At 41.7% G+C, this 27,138-nt stretch overlaps 1 protein-coding gene and 1 pseudogene across 1 annotated transcript in view; one reads left to right on the forward strand and one right to left on the reverse strand.

Annotated features, from left to right (window-relative positions):
* The window catches only part of Sccpdh (saccharopine dehydrogenase (putative)), a 37,231-nt gene extending 11,036 nt beyond the window's left edge, over positions 1-26,195 (forward strand). The window contains exons 3-12 of the mRNA XM_045141494.1: positions 688-768; positions 3,651-3,780; positions 8,593-8,642; positions 12,326-12,456; positions 14,822-14,939; positions 16,360-16,479; positions 16,575-16,631; positions 21,235-21,346; positions 24,336-24,417; positions 25,573-26,195. Of these exons, the coding sequence (XP_044997429.1) occupies positions 688-768; positions 3,651-3,780; positions 8,593-8,642; positions 12,326-12,456; positions 14,822-14,939; positions 16,360-16,479; positions 16,575-16,631; positions 21,235-21,346; positions 24,336-24,417; positions 25,573-25,678 (987 nt within the window). The 3' untranslated portion in view covers positions 25,679-26,195. The remainder of the gene's footprint in view (positions 1-687; positions 769-3,650; positions 3,781-8,592; positions 8,643-12,325; positions 12,457-14,821; positions 14,940-16,359; positions 16,480-16,574; positions 16,632-21,234; positions 21,347-24,335; positions 24,418-25,572) is intronic.
* Positions 18,918-19,651, reverse strand: LOC123455560 (annotated as a pseudogene).
* Positions 26,196-27,138: the final 943 nt, after the last annotated feature.

Consider the following 27,138-nt stretch of genomic DNA (forward strand, 5'->3'; position numbering starts at 1 on the left):
GTCCTCAGAGGTAAGCATAGATGTGATTCCATTGTGCCTTTATTTATGAACAGTGAGAAGTAGTATAGTATGCTCATCCTATTCTCTCACTTTATCTTAGGCTAACTTATTAAAATATCTGTTGTTTTTTTTCAAGGTAGGGTCTCACTCTAGCTCTGGCTGACCTGGAATTAACTCTGTATTCTCAGCAATCTCTGTATTCACAGCAATCCTTCTACCTCTGCCTCCCGAGTGCTGGCATTAGAGGCATGCGTCACCACACCCAGCGGTTTTCTTTTTAATTGTTTGTAAGCAGAGAGAGAGAGAGAGAGAGGGAGAGAGAGAGACAGACAGACAGGCAGACTGAGAGACTGAGAATGGCTGGCTGGCTGGATGAATGAGAGAGAATGGGTATTTCAGGGCTTCTTGCCACTGCAAATAAACTCTAGATTCATGTGCCACTTTGTGCATCTGACTTTACTTATGTGGTCACTGGGAAATTGAACATCAGGCTTTGCAACCAAGTGCCTTTAACTGCTGAGCCATCTCTCCATCCTATAACATTTAAAAAAAATTTTTATTAGCATTTTCCATGATCTACAACATTTTTTATTTCATAATCAGGACTGTACTTCCAAGATTAAATAGCATGTGGTTCAATTAAACTTGTCAAGTAAGAATAACCTGTTGGTTTCCTTTATTCCTCAGTATCGTTTTTATGGAGAACCTGTAGTAAAAGCATGTATTGAGAATAATACAAGCTGCATTGACATCTGTGGGGAGCCTCAGGTATGTAAAAGAAAAAGAAGAGAATAGAGTTAACCATATGTGATGCTCTTGTGTTTTGAGATGGAAGCATGTTTAGAGATACTTTGAAGTTGAAGACTCCTTTCTAGTACTTACAGATGATCTTCCCATGGTATTCTGTTCACAGCTTGAAGGAGAGAGCCGATGGTATTGAAGTTCCTTCTTCACCACACGCTTAGTCATGTCCTTTGTGTATGAAATGTGCTTGTCTTTCTCATTACTAAATGCTATATGCTGAGTTACTTAAAATGGTTGTGGGTACTTCCAGAATCTCTTAACCCTTTTCAATATGAATTCCTTTTTGAAAACTAGGTTCCTTTGCAACATCACAGAAAAATATATATAACCTTAATCTAAAGTAAGAAGTTGGGAGCCGGGCGTGGTGGCGCACGCCTTTAATCCCAGCACTCGGGAGGCAGAGGTAGGAGGATTGCCATGAGTTCAAGGCCACCCTGAGATGATAGAGTTAATTCCAGGTCAGCCTGGACCAGAGTGAGACCCTACCTTGAAAAACCAAAATAAAAAAAAAATAAAGTAAGAAGTTGGATGGTTAGCTCAGTAAAGACTACATGCTTAACATTCATGAAGAACTGGGCCTAATCCTACTCCTGGCATTGGAATTTTTCTGTAACAATCTATGGCTTCTGGGACAGCATTATATACCCCCACAAGGTGCCTTTGCCCAAACTCACTCACTCTCTCTCTCTCTCTTTTTTCATACAAGCCCAATGGACTGGCCTTTCTTTTTTTTTAATGCAAGGAAGTGAAAGTGAGAGAGGTGGGGAGAGAACTGGCACACCAGGGCCTCCAACCACTGTAATTAACTCCAGACATGCGTGCCACCTTGTGCACATGTATAATGTTGTATACTTCTGTCACTTTGCACATCTGGATTACACAGTCCTTAGGCTTCTCAGGCAAGCATTTTAACCACTAAGCCATCTCTTCAGCCTTTTTTTTTTTTTTTTTTTTTTTTTTTTTTTTTTTTTTGAGGTAGGTGCTTGCTCTAGCCCAGGCTGACCCAGAATTCACTAAGTAGTCTCAGGGTGGTCCCAAACTTATGGTGATCCTTCTGCCTCTGCCTCCCAAGTGCTGGGGTTAAAGATGTGCAACACCATACCAGGCTCTCTTTTTGTTTTTGTTTCTTTGAGGTAGGGTTTCACCCTAGTCCAGGCTGACCTGGAATTCACTATGTAGTCTTAGGGTAGCCTTGAATTCACAGTGATCCCCTACTTCTGCCTCCCAAGTGCTGGGATTAAAAGCATGTGCCCCCACACCTGGCTCAAACTCTCTTTTTAAAAATTATATATTTGGGGGCGGGAGAGGTGGCTTAGAGGTTAAAGTGCTTGACTGCAAAGCTGAAGGACCCAGGTTTGATTCTCCAGGACCCACATAAGGCAGACTCATAAGATGCACCACCTTGCAGTGGCTAGAGGCCCTGGCATGCCCATTCATTCTCATTCTCTCTTTCTCTCAAATAAGTATATATTTTTAAAATTCTTTATTCTAGGGAGTCACAGTAGCCAAGGAATAAAAGTATTAGACAAAAAATTATGTACTTTTTAATTAGCTGACAAAGGAGTAGGCTTCCACATGGCTTATGCATAACATCTTTCCTATTGGTTAACCCTCTTTTTACCTCCCCATTCCTCCCCTGCCCCTGACCTCTTTTAGACCTTCACTGCAACCTCACTCCTTGTTGCAAAACAGGGCAGGAGGCAGAGATAATCCTGACAACCCTACCTGCCCCTCTGTCATTTTCCTTGACTGTGATAAGTGTAGTGAGACTTTGTATATAGGCATAAAGTGTGTGTAGGAGCTGTGTTTTGCCCTAGCATGCATGAGGCCTTGGGTTCTATCCCCAGTGCCTCAAGAAAAGACCAAGATAAACAAAACTACACAAAGACTTCCCTAAACCCCAATAAATGTCTAGAATATATGGAGAACCACTATGACTCACTAATGGAAACACAGATAACTCCGTTTAAAGATGGATAGTAAAAAGAAGAGACAAAAAAATAGAAAGATAGGGTTTGGAATTTGAGGTAGGAGTATTGAAAGTTCAGTGCCTCTCTGGGCTACAGAGTAAAATTAAGGCCAGCTTGGACAACTTACTGAGTCCTTGTGTCAAAATGAAAACAGTAAAACAAGGGCCTGGGATAATACCTGCAGTGTAGAGCATTTGCCTGAAATGTGTGAGGTTTTAGGTTCAATCTCTAGTATTGCAAAACATAAGACTTTGCTTATTGATAATGTATCAGTATCTGTTTATTACATAACAAATGTCAAGATGTTAATAGGAGAAACTGGGTTTTAAGTACATGGGAACTCTACTATTCTTTTTTTCTTATAAAGCTAAAACTGTTGTAGAATTTGGCTAATTAAGGGACTATAGCTCAAAGGTAGAGCCTTGGCCTAACATGTACAGGCCCTGTGTTCCGTCCCTAGTACTAAAAAAAAGTTACAAATAGGGGACAGGTTTGAACAGATATCCCCACTCTCCTTTGTTACTTTTTTCTTATCACCCTATATATGATACATGTCTGTAATGTTCATCATGGTAATATAATCTGCGGTTTTGCTTTTTGTCCTATAATTTTTTTTATAACAAATGTTCGTTTTATAGTTAAAACTCATTCTAAAGGAAATAGTGGCTTCTTTGAGTTTCATGGACATTATTGTCCCAAACCCCTGACACTTAGTACCATACAGTACTTGACCAATAAGTGAAAAATGTTATGGCAGGTTATCCTTTGCTGAAGAACCATATTGGTTAGCACTTTCAGTTTAATTGCTTTGTCTTTAAAGATGAATATTTTAATATAAGTTAGGTCTGATTCAAATTCTTATCCTGGATTTTTTAGTTTCTGGAACTAATGCATTTGAAGTATCATGAGAAAGCTGCAGAAAAAGGGGTTTATATCATTGGAAGCAGTGGCTTTGACTCCATTCCAGCAGATCTGGGGGTAATATATACCAGAAATAAGATGAACGGTAATTATTGATCAATTAGCAGCATTTGGTGTTAACAAGAGAAGAGCTTCATGTTTGTAACTGTGATGACTAACATCTAGTTGAGTAAAGAAACATAGCTAGAGGTGGGCAGTGTAAAACTGTGCTTGGCTTTCAGTAGTTTAACACTTTTAGTAGATGCTGTTGACACTGCTGAGATGTATGTTATATGTAACTTAGAACACTTACAGCTCTGGAGTGAGGACATGTCCATTGATTCACTTTAGCTGTGGTTAGAGTTGTAAATTTCTTAAAAGCCATTTTGGGTAATGATTATAAATTTGTTCAGGAATTAGTACATATATACAGTTTACACATTTACTGAAAGGTTTTGGCCTGATGACGTAGCTCAGAGGTAGAGCATTTGTCTGCTTTGGGTTCAATCTACAGTATTGCAACAACAACAAAAGGTTTGGTTTTAACCACCAAACACAGGACTTAGCTTTTTTTTTTAAATTTTATCAAATAGAAATAACTGGGTCTGGGGATCACTCAACAGTTAAAGGCATTTGCTTGCAATGCCTGTCTGTCCATGTTTCATTCCCTAGCACCCACATAAAGCCAGATGCATAAATTGGCACATATATCCGGAGTTCCTTTACAGCAGCAAGCGGTCCTGGCACACCTGTTTTCTTTCTCTCTCTCCCTATCTCTCATCATAAGTAAATAGAAATAAGCATTTAAGAGCTGGGCATGGTAGCACATGTCTTTAATCCCAGCTCTTGGCAGGCAGAGGTAGGAGGATTGCCAAGAGTTTGAGGCCACCCTGAGACTACATAGTGAATTCCAGATTAGCCTATGCTAGAGTGAGACACTACCTTGAAAAGAAAAAAGAAAGAAAGAAGCATTTAAGAATGGGAAAACTCATCAGTTAATATAGCAAAACAATATAATTTACTAATGTCATGTATATTTTTATTTTTATTTATTTGCAAGGAGAGAGGGAAAGAAAGGGAGAGAGAGAGTGGGTACACCAGGGCCTCTTGCTGCTGCTCATGAACTCCAGAACCACGAGCCACTTTCTTCATCTGGCTTTACAAGGTGTTGCAGTCCGGTTCGCATTGCTGGTAGAAATCACCCAACCAAGAGCAGCTTCTGGGAAAAAGAGATTTATTTTGGCTTAGAGGCTCGAGGGGAAGCTCCACGATGGCAAGGGAAAATGATGGCCTGAGCAGAGGGTGGACATCACCCCCTGGCCAACATAAGGTGGGACACAGCAACAGGAGGGTGTGCCAAACACTGGCATGGGGAAACTGGCTATAAAGCCCTTAAGCCCGCCCCCAACAATACACTCCTTCCAGGAGGCATTAATTCCCAAATATCCATCAGCTGGGGAGCTAGCATTCACAACACCTAAGTTTATGGGGGATACCTGAATCAAACCACCACATTCCGCCCCTGGCCCCCATAAACTGATAATCATACATGATGTAAAATGCAATGCATTCATCTCATTTTAAAAGTCCCCATAGTTTTTAATCAATCTCAATGATGTTCATACATCCCCATAGTTCAAGATCTTTTAACTGAGCCATAATACCAAAATATAACCTCAAAAAACCCATAATGACACAGAATAAATATTCACACTGCAATAGATGGCATTGGGCATAGCAAAGAAACATTCAACCAATACAAGATTCAAAACAACCGGGGCAAACATCAAACTCTGTAGCTTCAAGTCCAGCAACTCAAACCAGTGACAAATCTTCAAGTCCGATAATTCTAACCAGCAACGAGTCTCTGGCATTCCAATTCCACCCTTCCAGCTAGGCTACTCACAGTCCTGGAAAACTTCATGGGGACCGGCAGCTCCTCGGCAGCTATCTCATGGTCCCAGCATCTCCACTGGGTCTCCACTGCAAGCCACGGTTCATCCTCATGGCCCCATGGGGTCTCTATGCAGGCAACCAGCAAACCTGCTTCACACTGCCCATGGCCATTTCCAAAACACAAGACCGTGTTGCAAACTCAATGACCCTCTTTCCAGCATTTTATACTCCATGATACCAGGTAGGTGCCAATTTGTTAATCTAGGGGGAAATAAAGCAGACTTTGAAGAACAGGGCACTCCTTGAGCACTCAGGCCCCTTCAAAAGAGCTGACATTCTTCCTGTTGCCCCAGCGCAGGTCAGCTAGCCCAGTCTCAAAGGTTGTTATCTCTCAGTTGCAGCTGAACGGGCAGCAGTTCACCCAAAGATTTTCCTTTCTGTGCCATATCCCTCTGCACACACCAGTTCATTTCTACACAAAGCAACCCTGCACAACTTCTCAGGACATGGGCACAAGAGCAAGCTTCTACACAAACTGCTAGCCCAGTCCAAGCAAAGCTCTTTCTCACCCTCATGAGCCAAACAAACCTCACAGTCCATAGTTCTTACTGCCTTCAGGTCTTTCAGCTCTGACCAGGATAGACCATCAAGCTGTACTTACAGCACTGCAAGGCATCTCTTAGGCCAAGGTTTCAACTCCTTCCACATTCCTCTTGAAAATCAGCTTCAAAAGGCCGAAGCCACACAGTCAGGTGTCTAGCAGCAATCCCACTCCTCGGTACCACTTTACTGTTGCAGTCCGGTTCGCATTGCTGTTAGAAATCACCCAACCAAGAGCAGCTTCTGGGAAAAAGAGATTTATTTTGGCTTACAGGCTCGAGGGGAAGCTCCACGATGGCAGGGAAAAACGATGGCCTGAGCAGAGGGTGGACATCACCCCCTGGCCAACGTAAGGTGGAACACAGCAACAGGAGGGTGTGCCAAACGCTGGCATGGGGAAACTGGCTATAAAGCCCTTAAGCCCGCCCCCAACAATACACTCCCTCCAGGAGGCATTAATTCCCAAATATCCATCAGCTGGGGAGCTAGCATTCACAACACCTAAGTTTATGGGGGACACCTGAATCAAACCACCACACAAGGGTACTGGGGAATCAGACCCAGGCTGTCAGGCTTTGCAAACAAGTGCCTTAACCACTGAGCCATCTCTTTGGCCCTATTTTTATTTGTTTTTGAGCCTGGATCTCATTCTGTGTCACTCATATTGGTCTGTCAGAGACCCTCCTGTTTCAGCCTACAAAGTGCTGAGATTATAAACCTGAGACACCACACTGCTTTGTCATTAATTTTTTTGTTTGTTTATGTTTTCTCTTTCTTTTTTTTTCTACTTATTTATTTATTTATTGTATTTTCTAGGCAGGGACTCATTCCAGGCTCATTCTGAAGCTCCACGCTGGCCTCAAATTCATAGTGATCCTCTTACTTCAACCTCCTGAGTGCTGGGACTAAAGGCATGTTTCACTGTGCCCAGCATGAATATTTTTTGTGTCCATTTATAAAATGATGTGAAACAGATAACTCCAGTCCAGTCTATATAAATTGTTCTATAATTTATGGAAACTGTATCAGTTTTTTGTTTATTTTATTTATTTTTAAGGTAGGATCTCACTCTAGCCCAGGCTGACCTGGCATTCACTATGTAGTCTCAGGCTGGCCTCAAACTCACAGTGATCCTCCTACCTCTGCCTCCTGAGTGCTGGGATTAAAGGCATGCAGCACCATGCCTGGCAAGTGTGTCAGTTTTGTATTAAAAAGTTAACCATGAAGGCTGGAGAGATGGCTTAGCAGTTAAGCGCTTGCCTGTGAAGCCTAAGGACCCTGGTTCGAGGCTCGGTTCCCCAGGTCCCACTTTAGCCAGATACACAAGGGGGCACATGCGTCTGGAGTTTGTTTGCAGTGGATGGAGGCCCTGGCTTGCCCATTCTCTCTGTCTCTCTGTCTCCCTTTCTCTGTCAAATGAATAAATAAATAAAATATTAAAAAGAATAGCACATATACAAAATAGCTATAATTTAATCTTGCTTGTGAAATTAGAAGCCAAAAGAAAATAATGTAGGAAATTTTAATACCCAGTGGCTTTTGATTGTTGTTTGAGGCAGGGTCTTACTCTAGTCCAGACTGACCTGGAACTCACCGTGTGGCTCTAAAATGACCTTGAGCTCAGAGGAGTTTTTCTACCTCAGCCTACTGAGTGATGGGATTATTGGAGTGAGCCACAATGCCTGACCCATTTTGTCAGATTTTTGTTGTTGTTGTTGTTGTTTGAGGTGGGGTTTTACTCTAGCTCAGGCTGACCTGAAATTCACTATGTAGTCTCAGGGTGGCCTTGAACTCATGGCGATTCTCCTTCCTCTGCCTCCCAAGTGCTGGGATTAAAGGTGTGTATCATCATGCCCAGTTTGTGGGTTTTTTTTGTTTTTTTTTTTTTGAGGTAGAGACCTGAAATTTACTATGTAGTCTCAGGGTAGCCTTGAACTCACAGCGATCCTCCTACCTCTGCCCCCTGAGTGCTGGGATTACAAATGTGTGACACCATGCCCAGCTTTCATTTTGTCAGGTTTTGAGAAATATCGAATACTTCATTTTGTTTTTCTTTTACCTTAGTAGTCTTAAAAAAACCTCTAAAATATGCATGTTAGTCTTCATGATTGTCAAAGTTGATTTCTTCCTTTGGCTTTCAGAGTTCTTTTTGTTTTTTTTCTTGTGGTGCTAGGGATTGAACCCAGGGCCTTGTACATAAATGCTAAACAAATGCTCTGCCATTCAGCTACAACTTGTTTTTCTTTTGTACGTGTGTGTGTGTGTGTGTGTGTGTAATATGTTTATGTTCTATACATATATATGTATAGATTTTCTGATTATATCAGTTGCAGGCTTAATAAATGTGGTGAATAGGAATAGTTTGTGACTTGTCCTAGCTGAAAAATTTAGATTTAATTTAATTTTAACATTCTTTTTTTAGGTACTTTGACTGCTGTGGAAAGTTTTCTGACTATACATTCAGGACCTGAGGTTAGTTTTTCTTTCTTTCTTTTTTGTTTTTTTTTGACGTAGGCTCTCACTCTAGCCCAGGCTGACCTGGAGCTCTCTCTCTAGTCTCAGGCTGGTCTCAAACTCATGGCATTCCTCCTACCTCTGCCTCCCCAGTGCTGGGATTAAAGGTGTACACCACCACACCCAGCTAATTTTTATTTTTTTTTTTTTTTGAGGTAGGGTCTCACTCGGGTCCAGGCTGACCTGGAATTAACTCTGTAGTCTCAGGATGGCCTTGAACTCACTGCGATCCTCCTACCTCTGCCTCCCGAGTGCTGGGATTAAAGGCATGCGCCACCACGCCCGGCTAATTTTTCTATTTAAGTGTTTTTTCAAGTTAATACTAAAAGTATTTTGGAAATGTTGCATAGCCCTCAGAAAAGATTTAGATTAAATTTTACATATATTTGGAATTTTTAGTGTGTGAAATCACTGTTTGATTTTAGAAAGTAAAGGTGGTAAGTCATTTTGAGTTATAGTAGAATTAATTACTATAATCCCAACACTAAGACATAGTGTTGGTCAAGAAAACTATGACCTTAGTATAAGTCAGTGTATTTTTATTACATGCTTAACCTGGAATTAGTGCTATTATGGCCATAAAAGAAATATTTGAGGCAGATCTAGTCTTTCTGAATTTACAATCTGTTTGGGAACATAAGACAGTTGCATTTCTGGGAAAGACTTTTGTTTTTCTTTTGATGTTTTGAGACAGTGTCTTGCTATGTGGCCCAGGTTGGCCTAGAATTGCAGTGATCTTTTGCCTTAGCCTCTTGGTTGCTGGGATTACAGGTGCCAGTCACTTGTACTTTTATTGCCATTAAAACCTAACGCTAGTCTAGTTAAGTTTCAAAAGTATCTGTTCTCTGGGGATTTGAGAAATGGCTTAGTGGTTAAAGGTGCTTGATTCCAAGCTTGCCAGTCTGGGTTCAATTCCCCAGCACCCATGAAAAGTCAGAGGCAAAGTGGTATGTGTGTCTGTGATCCCACATGTCTGTGACAATGGGAGGAAGAGCCAGGAGAATCCAGAATCTCATGGGGTAGCTAGGTTGGCACACATTCAGCAGAAAAACAGGAAAAAAAAAAAAAGGAGCTCCTGTTTCAAACAAGGTGGAAGGAGAGCATAAACGCCCCAGGGTTGTCTTCAGACCTCCATAGCTGCCCATGCACACACATCATACATATCTGCACACACGTATCTATTTACTTTAAAACATATTCATTCAATAAATAGTGTAAATATATGTAAAAGGATAAGATGAGGCAACACATAAATGAGTAAAGTTCAAGCCATGCCTTAAAGGGATAGTAATTTGATTTGGCAGGAGAAAATGTTAGTAGATAGATCTGATGCAATACTGTAGATTTTTTTTAAATTTTATTTATTTATTTATTTATTTGAGAGTGACAGACACAGAGAGAAAGACAGAGGGAGAGAGAGAATGGGCGTGCCAGGGCTTCCAGCCTCTGCAAACGAACTCCAGACGCGTGCGCCCCTTGTGCATCTGGCTAATGTGGGACCTGGGGAACCGAGCCTCGAACTGGGGTCCTTAGGTTTCACAGGCAAGCGCTTAACCGCTAAGCCATCTGTCCAGCCCGAATACTGTAGATTTTTGAGAATGTAAAGTGCATTTGTTCCAAAAGTCACAGATCAAGGATATTCTTAAAAAGCATTTAATTTAATTTATTTATTAGAGATATATAGAGAGTATGGGCATTCCAGGACCTCTAGGCAGTACAAAAGAACTTCAGACACATGTGCCACCATGTGCATATGGCTTACACGGGTTCTGGGGAATCAAACCTGGGTCTTAGGCTTCACAGGCAAGTGCCTTAACCCCTATAGATCAAGGACTTTTGGGGAAGCTGTCATAAGCTCTGAAATTCAGTGGCTGGTGCTGTGGAGCTCTGAAGGAACAGGAAATAAAGTTAGAATATCCCTAATATGAAAAATTGGAATTGGAAAAAAAAGAAAAATTGGAATTGGAAATGCTCCAGCTAAAACTCTTGAGTATCAGCATGATGCTAAACATGTTTTAGAATTTTAGTTGAGTGTCATGGATCATGCCTGTAATTCCAGCCCGTGACAGGCTGAGGCAGGGAGCTCATTGAACTGTTCATCCTGTATCCCTATGGGAATGTCTACTACTTTTTTGTTTTTCAAGGTAGGGTCTCACTCTAGCCCAGCCTGACCTGGAATTCACCGTGGAGTCTCAGGGTGGCCTTGAACTCATGTGATTCTCCTACCTCTGCCTCCCAAGAGCTGGGATTAAAGGCTTGTGCCACCATCCCCAGTTACTTTCAGTTGTAAGAAGTGCTGTAAACGTCATTTGGTTCTAGAAACCCCACTTGCTTAACCAGCAAAAATAGTCTTGGATCATGACACACCAGGCCCATTTGCCTTTTAGAAGTTCCTTTCTCCCAGGCCTCCCTAAACCCCAAGATGGCAGGAAGAACAAAGGGCTTTTCAGTAGATGATGCTGACACTTGAGTATCCTGAGAAAAAATAATGTGTTGATTGTTGTGTGATTTTTCAATAGCTGAGGTGTGCAGTCAGTCTGAATGTCCAACCTGCTGATAAATGGATAATGAAGATCTTGTATATATTCACAATGAAGTTTTATTTAGCCATGAAGAAGAATGAACATAGAAAGTATGAGGCTACACTGGGCTACATGAGACCCTGTCTTCAAAAAAAAAAAAAGCAGCAGCAGCTGGCATGGTGGTGCATGCCTTTAATCATAGCACTTGGGAGGCAGAAGTAGGAGGATTGCTGTGAGTTCGAAGCCACCCTGAAACTACACAGTGAATTCCAGGTCAGCCTGGACTAAAGTGAAACCCTGCCTAACAAAAAGAAAGAAAAAAGAAATTATATATCATTTTCAGAAAAATGAATGAAACTGGAGATAGTCATGATGTTAGCAAAATAAGCCAGACTCAGAAAGACAAAAATAACATGTTTTCTTTCACATGTAGAATCTTTTTTGTTTGTTTGTTTTTGTATTTGTTTTTTGAGGTAGGGTCTCACTGTAGCCAAGGCTGACCTGGAATTCACTATGGAGTCTCAGGGTGGCCTCAAACTCATAATGATCCTCCTACCTCTGCCTCCTGAGTGCTGGGATTAAAGGCATGTGCCACCATGCCTGGCTTTAAATAAAAAAAAATTTGGGGGGGGGAAGGCTAAAGTGGGAAAACTTTGAAGCTAGAATAAAAGGTATTAGAAGTGGATGGGGGAGCCGGTGTAACAGGATGGGTAGCTGGACAGTGTGGTGTGTATTTTGTACAGATGTGCACATAATTATATCGTGAGTTTTGGAGGAATTAGCAGGGGATAGGGATAGAATTAGAATGATTACTTTGGAGGAGTAGGATCAATTAGTTGAATAAAAATGATAAAATGAAACTAAATTACTTATACAAAGAGGGTATGCAGGAGGAAATTAGAAAGGGCTGTGTTGGGTAAATGTAAGATGTAATCAGGTTACTGCGTGTTACTGCTACCAGTTCAGAAGACACACCTCAAGCTTATCAAATAAGGAAATTATGTCTTGTATAAACAATTGAAATATTTATAAACAATTTAAGCTATTTGTTTTTATCTCTCAGTAATTATTCCTTTAAGATATCTTTACTTTTTGATTTTTTTGTTTGTTTGTTTTTAGGGACTGTGTATCCATGATGGTACCTGGAAGTCAGCAGTTTATGGTTTTGGAGATAAAGGCAGCTTGAGAAAACTAAGAAGTGCGGCAAGTCTGAAATCTATCCCACTTGTTGGGACAAAATTGAAAAAAAGGTATATCAATTCAAAATCTATTCCTTATTAGTTCTAGTCTCAGCATATTGCTCTCAGTTGGCTGTTAATGGAAGTATGCAACTAATAAGAGCTTGGAGACTGGTGGTAAGATCAAGATTATTTTCAAAGATAAAGTATAATTAGCATATTATCCTACAGTTATGTACTTTATATATATATATATTTTTTTTTTTTTTTCATTTTTTGAGGTAGGGTCTCGCTCTAGCCCAGGCTGACCTGGAATTCACTATGGAGTCTCAGGGTGGCCTCAAACTCATGGCATTCCTCCTACCTCTGCCTCCCAAGTGCTGGGATTAAAGGCGTGCGTCACCACACCCAGCTGTATATGATATTTTTGAATGTGTGTATGTGTGCATGTTCATAAGTGTGTGCATCTGCTTGTGGAGGCCAGTGGACACTCTCTGGTGTCATTTCTTAGCACACTGTCCACCTTTCTTTCTTTCTTTCTTTCTTTCTTTTTTTTTTTTTTTTAGGTTTTTCGAGGTAGGGTCTCACTCTGGCCCAGGCTGACCTGGAGTTCACTATGTTGTCTCAGGGTGGCCTTGAATTCATGCAATTCTCCCTCTGCCTCTGGAGTGCTGGGATTAAAGGTGTGCACCACCACACCCAGCTCACCTTTTTTTTTTTTTTAAATAGTTTTATTTATTTATTTATTTGAGAGAGCTAAGCAGAGAGAGAAAGAGAGAGAGAGAATGGGTACTGAAAATGAAACTCCAGATGTGTGTGTCACCTTGTACATCTGGCTTACATGGGTCCTGGGGGAATTGAACCTTGGTCCTTTGGCTTTGTAGGCATATGCCTTAACCACTAAGCCACCTCCCCAGCTCCACCTTTTTTTTTTTTTTTTGAGACAAAAATCTCTGTTTGGCTTGGAACTTGCCAGTTAGTTTAGATTGGCTGGCCAGGAAGCCTCAGAAATCCGTCTGTCTTCTGCTTCCCAGTGTTAAGATTATAAGTCTATGCCACTGTACCTTGCTTAGTTGTGTGTGTGTGTTTTGTTTTCATGGTTGTTAGTACTAGGGACCAAATTCTGGCAAGCACTTTACCTACTGAGCCATCTCCCCAGCTCCTATATATAAGAGTTTTTAAAGAGAATGTTCTGATGGCATCTTACTATCAATATCAAAATTATACTTCAGTAAATGTTTATGCAATAAAACCACCATCTTAAACTGTGGTTATCTTTAAAAAAAATTTTTTTCTTTATTTGAGAGCAACAGACACACACAAAGATAGAGAGAGAGAATGGGTGATAGGCACGCCAGGGCCTTCAGCCACTGCAAACGAACTCCCGATGCGTGCACCCCCTTGTGCATCTGGCTAACGTGGGTCCTGGGGAATCAGGACCAGGGTCCTTAGGCTTCACAGGCAAGCGCTTAACTGCTAAGCCATCTCTCCAGCCTTCCCCTTTTTTTCTTGAGAAAGGGTCTCATGTATCTCAGATTGTCCTTGAACTCTTTCACCTCCTGAAGCATGAACCAGCATGCCTATCTTATGTGGTTCTAGGTATCGAACCCAGGGATCCTAGGGCTTTATGCATGCTAAGCAAGTACTCTACCAACTGAGCTACAACCCAATCCCCAGTGTGAGGTTCTCGACATAATTTAATCAATCTCATTAGTAGCACTTACATGGGAAAGCTTTAACAGGTAGGAGATTAGGGTTGGACTATTGATTGTGCTTTGTTTGTTTTGTCTTCTGAAGTAGGGTCTCACTCTAGCCCAAGCTGACCTGGAATTCACTATGTAGTCTCATATGCCCTTGAATTCACAGTGATTCTCCGTACCTCTGCCTTCCAACTGCTGGGATAAAAGGCGTGCACCACCACACCTGTCATCTTGAGTGTTTTATCTAGGGAGGTTTGGTGAGGTAAAATGTTCCAGTATATTTAAGTCAGTGGTATGAAGAGTACAACATGGTTTTACTTGTGACTTATTTGAGAGTAGGTATGGATAACAAAGGAAGAACTATCATTCAAAAACCTTTCAATTAAAAACTTCTTCCACCTGTATTATTAATTGCTCCAAGAAAAATTACCAATTATTTTTTATTCAGAAATTTACCAGCAGAAATAGTCACTATGGTAGTTGAAAATTTAAAATTTCTATGGGGTCTGGAGAGGTGGCTTAGCAGTTAAGGCACTTGCCTGCAAAGCTTCAAGGACCCAGGTTGATTCTCCAGTACCCATGTAAGCCAGATACACATGGTGGTGCATGTGTCTGGAGTTTGTTTACAGTGGCTAGAAGCCCTGCGGTGCCCATTCTCTCTCTCTCTTTCTATCTGCCTCCTCTTCTCAATTTTTCTCTCAAATAAATAAATAAATTTCCATGGGTCTGTCTTACAGGTGGCCAATTTCCTATTGTAGAGAACTCAGCTCCTATTCCATTCCTTTCTTGGGCTCTGATATGTCTGTTGTGAAGCGGACTCAGCGTTACTTGTATGAAAATTTAGAGGAATCACCAGTAAGTAAACATGGCTTATTACTAAAGTGTATTCTCTGCATGTTTTAATTTCCTATATTTAATATCTATTTATATCTAGATTTAATATACATCTTTTATATTTTAAATCAAAAAAGAGTTAATAAATAATGCACATTTCAGCTTCTGGGAACCCACAGTATCAGAAGTTTAGAGCATGGGCAGAGTCTTGGCCTTGACTCAGTATTCAAACCTGGCTCACTACATATACCTCTGAATGTGCACAACAATAAAACAAACTCAGTCTTAGTGTAAACAGGCAACCAGCTGTGCTTAGCATTTCAGTTGCTAGTGTTCTCTTTCTATGATGATTTGTATAGATAAATATCTAGGACCCCACCTTAACTCTTGGATACCCTCACCACCTCTGGAATACCAGCATGCTTTTTTAGATGAGGGAAGTAGTTACTCCCACTGCTGAGGCTTCAAAAGGCATTGAACTCAGGTTAAAAGGTGGAGGGTGGGCTGGAGAGATGGCTTTGCAGTTAAGGCGCTTGCCTGCAAAGCCTAAGAACACACAGAAGTATGCAGTGTCAGCACATGTGAACCAGGGGTCGCACATATCTGGAGTTCATTCACAGCAGCTGACAGGCCCTGGCATGCCCATTCTCTTCCTCTCTGCCTTTTTCACTCTCTCTCAAAAAAAAAAAAAAAAAGGTGGAAGCAAAGGTGGACGCTATGGCTCATGCCTATTTCCAGTAGTTAGAAGGCTGAGGCAGGAGGATTTCCATGAGTTTAAACTAGACTGGGATACATAGTGGGTTCAAGTCCAGCTTGGACCACAGAGTGAGATCCTGCCTCAAAAAAAGAAAAAAAAAATCAAACAGTAGGAGTATTTTCTCAGAGAAGTTTAAGCATTGCATTCTACAATGCATTATTGGCAACACCATCTATATGGTACATAATGTAGCATTTCATGTTTAAATAGAGAAAGCTAATTGCCATTTGTAAAATTCCTTTAAAACATGGACTCCAAAATGTCTGGTTTCTGAGCAAACTTCTAGAACATAATGTGTTCCTAAAGTAGAAACTTTGTTCTCTGTCTGTGACTGGAAGAGTAAGTGGAAATATCCCCATCGTTTGTGACACTTAACGTGTAAAGTGTAGTCTAACTGTGTATTATCATCCTAGGTTCATATCACTTAACATGTGGAGTGCAGTCTAACTACATGTTATCAACCTAGGTTCATATATCACTTAACGTGTGGAGTATATAGCCTAACTGCATATTATCAGCCTAGGTTCGAATCACTTAACGTGTGGAGTATAGTCTAACTGCGTGTTCTCAACCTAGGTTCATATCACTTAACGTGTGGAGTATAGTCTAACTGCATATTATCAACCTAGGTTCAAATTACTTAATGTGTGTGGAGTATAGTCTAACTGTGTATTATCAATCTAGGTTCAATATGCTGCTTATGTAACTGTGGGAGGCATCAGCTCTGTTTTTAAGCTGATGTTTGCAGGACTCTTCTTTTTATTTTTTGTGAAGTTTGGCATTGGGAGGCAACTTCTCATAAAAGTAAGTAAATTTTATGAAATGAGACCTTTAGAAGTATTTCTCAATTCTCATGTATTTAAAAAAATACCACTGATTGTTTTTTCTTTTTTCTTTAGTTCCCATGGATCTTTTCCTTTGGTTATTTTTCAAAACAAGGTCCAACACAGAAACAGGTAATCCTTTCTTTTATGTCTGGGTCTCCAAAGTAACATATTTCCTTTATTGTGGTGTTCCTCAGTGCAGAGACAGTAACATCTAAGTCTTGGTAAGGCATTTCCTATGTTGCAGGAACTCTTTAAGTCTTTTACATAAATTAGATTACTTAATCTTTCCGTACTCCCCTTAGAAGTAGTTTTATTATTTCTATTTTACAAACGAGTAAACTAAGGCGTGGAGAGGCTAAGAAACTTACCCATGATCCCATAGCTAGTAAATGACCAGGCACTGGGAGCAATCAATAAAGTTCTTGTAACACAAACATGACCTGGGCTCAGATCCCCAACACCCATAGAAGTCAGGCACAGTAGTGTACACCTGCAATTCAAGTACTAGAAGCAGAGGCAAGAAAATCCCTGAGAAGGTAGATGGCTGGAGAAATGGCTCAGTGGTTAAAGCACTTGCCTGTAAAGTCTAAGGACCTATGTTCTTCTCTCCACATCCCATGTAAGCCAGATGCACAAGGTGATGGCAGACACACAAGGTCACACATGTGCACAAGATGGTACATGTATCTGGAGTTTGATTGCAGTGGCTGGAGGTCTTGGCATGCTGATTCTCTTTCATAAAAAAATACAAAAAGAAGAAGAAGAAGAAGAAGAAGATGGGGGCTGGAGAGATGGCTTAGCAGTTAAGGCACTTGCCTGTGAAACATAAGGACCCGGGTTCGACTCCCTAGAACTCACATAAGACAGACACACAAGGTAGCAAACACATCGGAAGCTCGATTGCAGTGGCTAGAGGCCCTGGCATGCCCATTCTCTCCCCCTTTCTTTCTCTCTCTCTCCCACTGTCTCTCTGTCTCTCTCTCTCACACACACACATGCCCATACATACCTGTATCCATACATGTATGAATACACATGTACATACGAAGATGTATGACCTTTTTATTCATTAGATAGTGCAGGCCTTTATCTGTGGATAGAACTTTTTTTTTTTTTTTTTGAGAGCGACAGAGAAAGAGGTAGAGAGAGAGACAGAGAGAGAATGGATGTGCCAAGGCCTCCAGCCACTGCAAACGAACTCCAGATGCATGCGCCACCTTGTGCATCTGGCTTATGTGGGTCCTGGGGAATTGAGCCTTAAACTGGGGTCCTTAGGCTTCACAGACAAGCACTTAACTGCTAAGCCATCTCTCCAGCCCTGTGTATAGAACTATTTATTTATTTATTTATTTATTTTTGATTTTTAAAATCAAGTTTATTTAAAACAAAGAAAAAACAACTACAACATGTAAAAAAATATCTTAATGGTAGAATATCAGCAATCCAAGAAAACCCCTAAGCAATGCTTGGACATAATGTAAGCCCCTCGACTCCACCCATATTTAAAATCAAAAGACACATCCAGCATGGGTAATAAGCAGAGAACAGAAAACCAATAATCCCAACAAAAAGTCATTTCATGCAAATGGAGGCCAGGACTCTAAGCCAGTAGGCTGCTCCCTTGCTGTGGCTCACCAAAAGTTTTGTTAATGCCTGAAAGTCAGACTCCATCTTTGACTTTTATTTCAACAAGAAGTGCTGAAAATGTCTTAACCCCACGTGAAGGAAGGAAGCTGTCCTCACCTCCTGCACACACCCAGGGGAACCGGACCTGGAGGCTAGCACCCCAGGAACAGAGGGCTGCCAGGATCGCCCTCTTAGACTCCGCTGTGTGGAGGATGGGGGAGCCAGGAGCCTTGATGGCCTGCGGGCCAACCTCATGCCCACAGCCACACTGTAATCCCGCTGGCCCTGACTGAGATTCAGGTTTTGCCTCACACAACAGGGGTGCAGCAGTAACGGAGGAAAATATCGCCACACACTGTAACATGAGATTGTGTTTTCGAGAGAGAAATGAACACACATAAATTAAGAAGGAAAAAAAAGGAAAAAGCTCACAGCATCTGCTTTTCATCAGCAAAGAGAGCAAGAGGCATTGGGGGGATGAGTTAACAGAAGTGTCTTAGCATTTACAAACTTCTGCATCTCGAGCTGGGGGTAGTGGCGCATGCCTTTAATCCCAGCACTGGGGGGCGGGGGGAGGCAGAGGTAAGAGGATCTCTGAATTTGAAGCCAGCCTGGGCTACAAAGTGAGTTCCAAGTGAGCCTGGGCTAGAGTGAGACTCTGCCTCAAAAATAAATAAGTAAACAAACAATCCACCTGCATCCAGCAGCTTAGCTCAACCAAAGCAATTATGAGAAAGTGTGAGAACTGTACATCACAGGATGATGGGAATCCTCTCAGGGGCAGGGCTACTGAGCGAGGGTTCCAGCATGTCTAGGGAAGATTCCGGTGCAAATCTTCCACTTCCAGTTCCCACATGATTTCATGGACAGGATTCTCAGAGAGATCGGTCATCTTCACAGCCTGAAGGCACGGCTCGGGGCTGCACTTCTGAACCACTCCCATGACCATCACATACTTTCCTGGGGGGGCAGGGCCAGCTGCGTGGCACCCGCTCCAGGCCGCGCACGGAGAAGACCCCGCTCAGGTCGCGCAGCTGCGCCTCGCCGCCGCCCGCCGCCAGCACGGTGCCCTGCATCCACACGGCTGCCAGCTCCAGTGGCCCGTGCCCTGCCGCCACCCGCGACAGCCGCACCGTAGCCTGGCCGCCGCCATTTGGCACCCCGGCCGCTTTCCAGAACTTTTTATTTTTGGTTTTTTGAGGTAGGGTTTCACTCTAGCCCAGGCTGACCTAGAATTCACTATGGAGTCTCAGGGTGGCCTTGAACTCAGAGCAATCCTCCTACCTCTGCCCCCCCCCCCCACCCCACCACCCAGTGCTGGGATTAAAAGTGTGTGCCACCATGCCTGGCTTAGAACTTTTGATAACATTCCTGCAGTTGCTTTCATTCTTGTAGATAATGTATTTTGATCTTAATCTCTTCCCATTATTTTCTTTCCCCTTTCTCCACCTCCTTTCCACTAAACTCTTCTTTCCCACTAGTCCCTCTTCATTTTGATCTATTTCCTCTCCTCCATCGTCCATGATGACATGTTGACAGACCCACTGTTGGGCAGTAATGACAGCCACCCCTTCACATCAGAAAGCAACAGACATTCCAAAGCACTCCTTCCTATCCTTTGGCTCGTAATGTATTCTGCCACCTTTCTCTCCCAGTGTTCCTTGAGCCTGGGTGATTGTGACACAGATGTCTCATTTAGTGCTGAGCATTCAACTGTCACTTCTCATCATCACTGTGACAAGTTTTGAGTCACCCTAGTAGTTACCAGCCATCTGCACAAAAAAGCTTCTCTGACCAAAGTGAGAGCAGGGCTAATCTATTAGCATAAGCATAAATATTTAGAAGGAAATTTGATGAGCACAATATCTCCATCTAGCCAAACAACAGTAGTGACTTCCCTGCTAGAGCCTAGACCTTCCAAGCCCTAAATTTTTGACTAGCTTTTCAGTACCAGACATAAATCCGCTCCTATGGAGCAGGCCTCAGATCCAATCAGCAGTTGGTTGGCTCCATAGCAATCATGCCACCATTGCAGCATTGGGCACACCTTGCCTGGCTGACTGGTTGTAGAGCTCACAAGATCTACTTCTGTTGCTTGCTATGTTTTTCTGTTGCTTGCTATTTTTATTTTGTCTCCTCAGATATCTAAAAATCAGATATCTACATTACATCTCTCTCCAATAAAAACTACCAGGTCGGGGCTAGAGAAATGGCTTAGCAATGCCTAAGACATTTGCATGTGAAGCCTAAGATGTCCCAATACCCACATAAGCTGGATGCATTAGGTGGCTTATGTGTCTAGAGTTCGTTTGCAGTGAGTAGAGGCCCTAGCATACCTATTCTCTCTCTCTCCCTCTCTCTCTCTCTCTCCCCCCCCTCTTTCTCTCTCTCTCTGTGTATGTATATATGTGTATCTTTCTCTCTTTTTCTCCCAAATAAACAAAAATAAAATTTAAAGAAATACTACCAGCTTTCTTAAATGTATTTATGGTGTTATCACTCTTTAAGGCACAATTTAAGAATCATCCTTCACTTACCTCTCTTCCTTATCACCATCTATAGCAGTTACTTTCTCATTGCTGGGACAGAATACCGACTAGAAGCAGTTTATGGAAGGAAAGGACTTACTTTAGTTTACAGTTTTGAGGGGACATTTCATCGTGGTGGAGAGAGCATGGCAAGTACAGGAAACTGGCATCATATAGTCACACCAGCAGGAAGAAAGTAGACCAGGCGCAAGGCTGGGCTGTAACTTCAAGGCCTGCCCCAACTGACCTTTCATCCAGCAAGGTTCTACCTCAACAACCTTCCCAGACAACATCACCAACTAGGGATTAAGCATTCAAACATGAGTCTATGGAGGGCATTTTACATTCAGACCACCTTACTGCCCCTTCCCTCACATCACACAGTCATTGGAAGGTAACAGCTTCAAACAATTAACTTTTGCCCCATGCTTGAAGGATGATAGCCATCATGGCAGATTATATATTGATGGTTTTAATCTGCTGAAATTGTCGTGTGTAAAGTAGAATAGTAGGTTTTATTGTATCCTAGGAGGACAGGACTTGTTTAGTAAATGCTCCCTTTGCTTTCTCTTTAACAGATGGATGGTTCATCATTTACAATGACATTCTTTGGTCAGGGATACAGCCAAGGCCTTAGTACTGAGAAGAACAAACCAAATATCAAAATTTGCACTCAGGTTAAAGGACCAGGTATTTTGCATATGACTTAAGAATGTTGGAGGGTTTTACATCATCTTAAGCTATAAAGTGGCATATATTGCAGTCTATTCTTTTTAAGTTTAATTGTTTTAGAAACTCATTTGCATGAATTGTATAAATATTTGAATCCTATTCTGCTAATGGAAAGGTCCAAATTTTATTATTATTATTAGTCAATTTTAGTAATGTATCCTACCCTCTTTTTCCTTTTCCTTTTTTAAAAAAATATATTCTTTTTGAGGTAAGCCCAACATACTGGCCTTTTTTTCATGCAAGAGAGTGAGAGAGAGAGAGAATTGGCATGCCAGAGCCTTCAGCCAGTATAATAGAACGCCATACCTGTGTGGCACCTTGTGTGCATGGACAACCTTGCGTGCTTGGGTCACCTTGTACGTTTGACTTATGTGGGACATGGAGAGTTGAACATGGGTCCTTAGGCTTCACAGGCAAATGCCTCTCTCTAGCCCCTACCCTCTTTTTCATTGCCATTTGATGATTCAAGTTCAAGAATGGGAAATTTTATTAGTAGTAGTAAGAAAAGGTGCTGTTTAATTTTTATATGTTTTAGTCTCCTATTAGTCTAATTGTACCAAGAATCAAATTTGTGGTTCAGAATTTATGAAGGCTCTTTGCACACTGTGGCATTGTTGGGTTTTTTGTTGTTGTTGCTGTTATTTGGTTGATTGGTTTGGTTTGGTTTTTCATGGTAGGGTCTCACTCTAGCCCAGGCTGTCCTGGAATTCACTATGTAGTCTCAGGCTGGCCTCAAACTCATGGTGATCCTACTATCTCTGCCTACTGAGTTCTGAGATTAAAAGCGTGTGCCACCACAGCCGGTTGTCATTGTTTTTGATATGTGTGGGCACAAGCACATTTTATAAAGGAATGGCTGTGATTTCAATTAGGTTGCTAAAAGAACCAATTGCCCCAGAAAACTGAAGAACTTTTAGAGAACTATACAAAGACAGGCCTTCATGTGAACTGTAGTGTAAACTTCACTACCTTTTTACCTGATCTGTGGGGAGTAGGGGCCATCAAGACGAATGACAGTTTCATTTCAACTCATTTCCAAATTCCTACCTGACTTTTTAAAACAATTTGACTGTGTTTTTACTCTTTGATAGTAATGTAAATTCTAATGCTTCACTTTGTGAGATTAGACAAGGTTAAGTGACTATGGCTCAGTGCCCTCATGTTTAAAATGGAAATAAACATAGTGTCAATCATATGTAAACACATATAACTATTGTGAATATTAAATGAGTTTAGTATATGTTGAGCAATTTCTTAGTACATATACTTCCTTATACCTAATATAGTTAATAAATATTCTGTATCCATAATTTGAAAATAGAAAAATTTTAATTTATTTATTTATTAGATACAGAGGGTGAGAGGGAGAGAGAATGGACATGCCAGGGCCTTTAGCCACTGCAAATGAACTCCAGACGCATGTGCCACAATGTGCATCTGTCTAACGCAGGACCTGGAGAATTGAACCTGGGTCCTTAGGCTTTGCAAGCAAGTGCCTTAACTGCTAAGCCATCTCTCCATCCCTGAAATTAGAAAATTTGTTATGCTCTGAAATTACATTTTTGGGCACCATCATGACAATACAAGTGGCAAATTCTGTGCTTGGCCTCATGTGATGGGTTGATGTCAAATTGCCAGCATGCTAAAACTGTTTTTTAAGATTACCTTTAAGGAGGCTGGAGAGATGGGTCAATGGCTAAAACACTGTGGTGCAAGCATGAGTTACCAGATTTGAAACCCTAGCACCCACGTAAAAATCCAGACTCTGCCAGGCATGGTGGTGCATGTCTTTAATCCCAGAACTTAGGAGGCAGAGGCAGGAGAATCGAGACCACCCTGAGACTACAGAGTGAATTCTAGGTCAGCCTGGGCTAGAGTGAAACCCTGCCTCAATAAAACAAAACAAAACAAAACAAAACAAAACAAAACAAAACAAAAAAACCAGACACTGTGCTAAGTGCTTGTAATCCCAGCCATGCCCAAGGACAAGAGGGGAGGCAGAGACATGAGCACTCAGCAGGAGCATGGGCCAGCTGGCCCAGCAAACACAAAAGCAGAATGTGAAACCCTGTCTCAAGGGAGGTGGAAGACTGACCTCCTAAAGTTGCCACTGATCTCCACATGTGCATCCCCCACCGACATGTCATTCACACAACACACACCAGAAAAGAAAAAGAAGAAAACAGATGACCTCCAGGCTGTCTATGTATTTGAAACAAGGGAATTTAGTGGATGGACGTAATCCAAACATTAAGCAGAGACTTTCCAAGCATTTTGGATAAAAGATAGAAAAAAACACAATATAAATTAAATGCTCATTATTATATTTGTTAGTAAGTGATCAGAGTATCTATTTTAAAATTCTGTAGGGCTGGAGAGATGGCTCAGCAGTTAAGGTGCTTGCCTGCAAAACCAAACAACCCAGGTTAAATTCCTCAGTACCCATGAAGCCAGTTGCACACTGGTGCATGTACATGGAGTTCATTTGCAGTGTCTGGAGGCCTTGGTGTGTCCATTCTCTCTCTCTATTCTCTCTTCTATCTCTCTCTGCTTACAAATAAATATATTTTTTTAAAATTTTGTATACTTGGGCTGGAGAGATGGCTTAGTGATTAAGGCACTTGCCTGCAAAGTCTTAGGACCCATGTTCAACTCTCCAGATCCCACATGAACCAGACACACAAAGGTGAGGCAAGTGCAAGGTTGCACATGCCCACTGGGTGGTGCAAGTATCTGTAGTTTGATTTCCATGTCTGAGGCCCTGACGCACCAATTCTTTCTCTCCTTCTCGTTTGCTCAGTCTCTCTATGAAGTTATATTTTCCTTGAAATAAATATGTATGTGTTTCCAAAAAAATCTGTATACTCCATGATAAATATAAAAGTCAACATTGGTATTGGGGTGCTTATCACTTCATGAACACATTTTCCCCCATCGTTTTCTACAGAGGCTGGCTACGTGGCTACCCCCATAGCCATGGTTCAGGCCGCCATGACTCTTCTAAATGATGCTTCTGACCTTCCTAAGGGGTAAGTTTGGCTTTCTTCTAGTTAGAAGAATCTTTTTAAATATAGCTTGTGTTATGTTTTAGGTATATTTTGAGTTGATTTTCAGTGTGGCATCTACACATAGGCTTTGAAGTGTCTTTGTTTTAAAGGTGTAAGTTAGAGTAGTAAGGAGGACAATTCCTGCCCAGTCTTTAGGAATAACTGCAGAGGTAAATAAAAGCCCATGTAAGTTAGCTTCAGTTCCTTATAAAAACTCCCTAAGCCTAGAGTCAGCCACTCACAGAATGGCTCTGGTATTTGTTTATCATTGCTAACAGGGGTCTCTAATCAGTGCGGAATGACAGGCAGCTGGCTGAGAAGTCCTGAGTACCAGGTGGGAAATGACTCAAGCGCTGCTGGGAAAGTGGTTGAGTGTGCTCTCTTACCAGAACATGAGCAACTGCCCTCAAACTGGAGCAGCCTCTCAAGTGAGCACAGGCCAGGGGCTGAGAAGCAAATCAGGCATAACTTAAAACAATATTAAGTAATAAAAAAATGTGTATGTAGTGAAACCTAATTAAATTTTGTCAAGTACTCTTCCTCTGACCTGTTTACAAAAATTAGCCATTATAGTTAAAGAAACTTCTTTTCACTGGTTTCAAGTGTTGCTCAATTTACCTGAATGTATTTTGCTCAGGTCATTATTCAGTCCTCCCAAGTCTGAAGACTGTCTCTAAGCAGCAGCGTCTTGGGTGGATGATGCTCTGGGCCCCTTGGGCACACTTGCAGCATGAAAACAGCCTCACTAGGAACTGGAGCAGTTGGGTCTGACACTGGTTTCTTTCTTTCTTTCTTTCTTTCTTTCTTTCTTTCTTTCTTTCTTTCTTTCTTTCTTTCTTTCTCTCTTTTTTTAGTTTTTCGGCGTAGGGTCTCACTCTAGCCCAGGCTGACCTGGAATTCACTACGGAGTCTCAGGGTGGCCTTGAACTCACGGCAATCCTCCTACCTCTGCCTCCCGAGTGCTGGGATTAAAGGCGTGCGCCACCATGCCCAGCACTGGTTTCTTTTGAATAAAAAGCTACTTGGTCATCTGACTGGTTTGAGGAATGGAAGCAGAAGTGCCCACAACAGAGTGAAGATGGGGGTTTCAGGCATTCTGTGGTGATTTGCAACCTGGTCTCCATTAATGTCTTACAGGGGCGGTGTCTTCACACCCGGAGCGGCCTTCTCCAGAACAAAACTGATTGACAGACTCAACCAGCATGGTATTGAATTTAGTGTCATTAGCAGCTCGGAAGTCTAAACACTTGAAGAATTAAAGAACCCCAAACGTGAATTAACAGCTTCTGTACCTGATATGCAAAATTCTTATATAAACCTGACTTTACATGGAAAAGATTGAGAAGTCTAAAATATCTGTACATATTAAAAACAAGAAAGTGTACTAGCTTATCCTAAACTTCATTTCTCCACTGATTTTTCTATGATTTTATTGCTTGTGAGAGAAAAGTAATATTTTTTTCATTGAAGTATTCCTGGTAAATTTTGATGAATGAGGCAGGTCAGATGGTAGAGGAGGGCGGGTCCCTGTCTGGGTTGCTAACAGCATTCCTTAGTGAGGGGGCTTGGTGACATTAGGCTGAGGCAGTACCTGCTGCCATCCTTGCCGTGGTATCGTGGAATCTTACCTCCATGCAGGGTGTGAGCTTTTGCTAAGTGAAACTGCACTTTTTTCTACTTTAGCCTTATTTCTCACTCATCTCACTGACTGATTTTGGACTGTTTACCTAAGTTAATAATAAAGGGTTGTCAATCAAAAAGGTGTTTTTGTTTGGACCTAAATATTATTTTTGTGCATAAGTGTACATAGAGTCCCTAAGTAACATAGAGGCCTGGCCTGTTATGCCACTCATTGGGCTTGCTGCTGTTTCTTTCCGTGGTTCCATACCTGTAACTAGCTTTAAGAAAATAGTTTATAGCTTTCTATTTTTCTCAAACTTGCTCTGTGTATTTTAACCAGGTTTGCACTAGAGCCCTAAAATAGAGCAGAGAGTTTTTCCTCTTACAGTAATATATGACAGACACACGTAGGGGGCTGAAGACACAGCACAGTTGGTTGAGTGCTTGCCTAGCATGCATGAGGTCAGGCCTTCCGTCCCTGCTACTACATCAAGCAGATGTAGTGGCACAAGCCTATAATCACAGCACTTTGGAGGTGGAGGCGGGAGAATCAGAATTTTGGTTACGTAGGGGGTTCAAGACCAGCCTGGGCTAGAGAGACCCTATCTCAAGTTCATGTGCATGCACACATGTGCGCGTGTGCACATACACAGAATTTTCATGTTTCTCATATAAAGGAGACAGCTAATGTGAAATAACCATTATCTCTGTTTCTGACATCAAGAAATTTATCAGAAGAGCTTTATGTAGTGGTTTGTACTGAGTTCAATACCCTGCACTCTCATAAAAAGCCAGGCGTGTGGGCTGGAGAGATGGCTTAGTGGTTAAGGCACTTGTCTGTGAAGCCTAAGGATCCAGGTTTGATTCCTCAGAACTCATGTAAGCCAGATGCACAAGGTGGTACATGCGTCTGGAATTTATTTGCAGTTACTGGAACGTGCCCATCTCTCTGTCTACTCCTCTCTCTTTCTCTCCGTCTCCTAAAAGTAAATAAATAAAATATATTTTTTAAAAAAGCTGGGTGTGGCTGCACATCTGTATCTTCAATTCTGAGGTTAGGGCACAGACAAGAGAATCTCTGGG

This window comes from Jaculus jaculus, chromosome 1 (genome assembly GCF_020740685.1).
Source record: "Jaculus jaculus isolate mJacJac1 chromosome 1, mJacJac1.mat.Y.cur, whole genome shotgun sequence".
Taxonomy (NCBI): Eukaryota; Metazoa; Chordata; class Mammalia; order Rodentia; family Dipodidae; genus Jaculus; species Jaculus jaculus.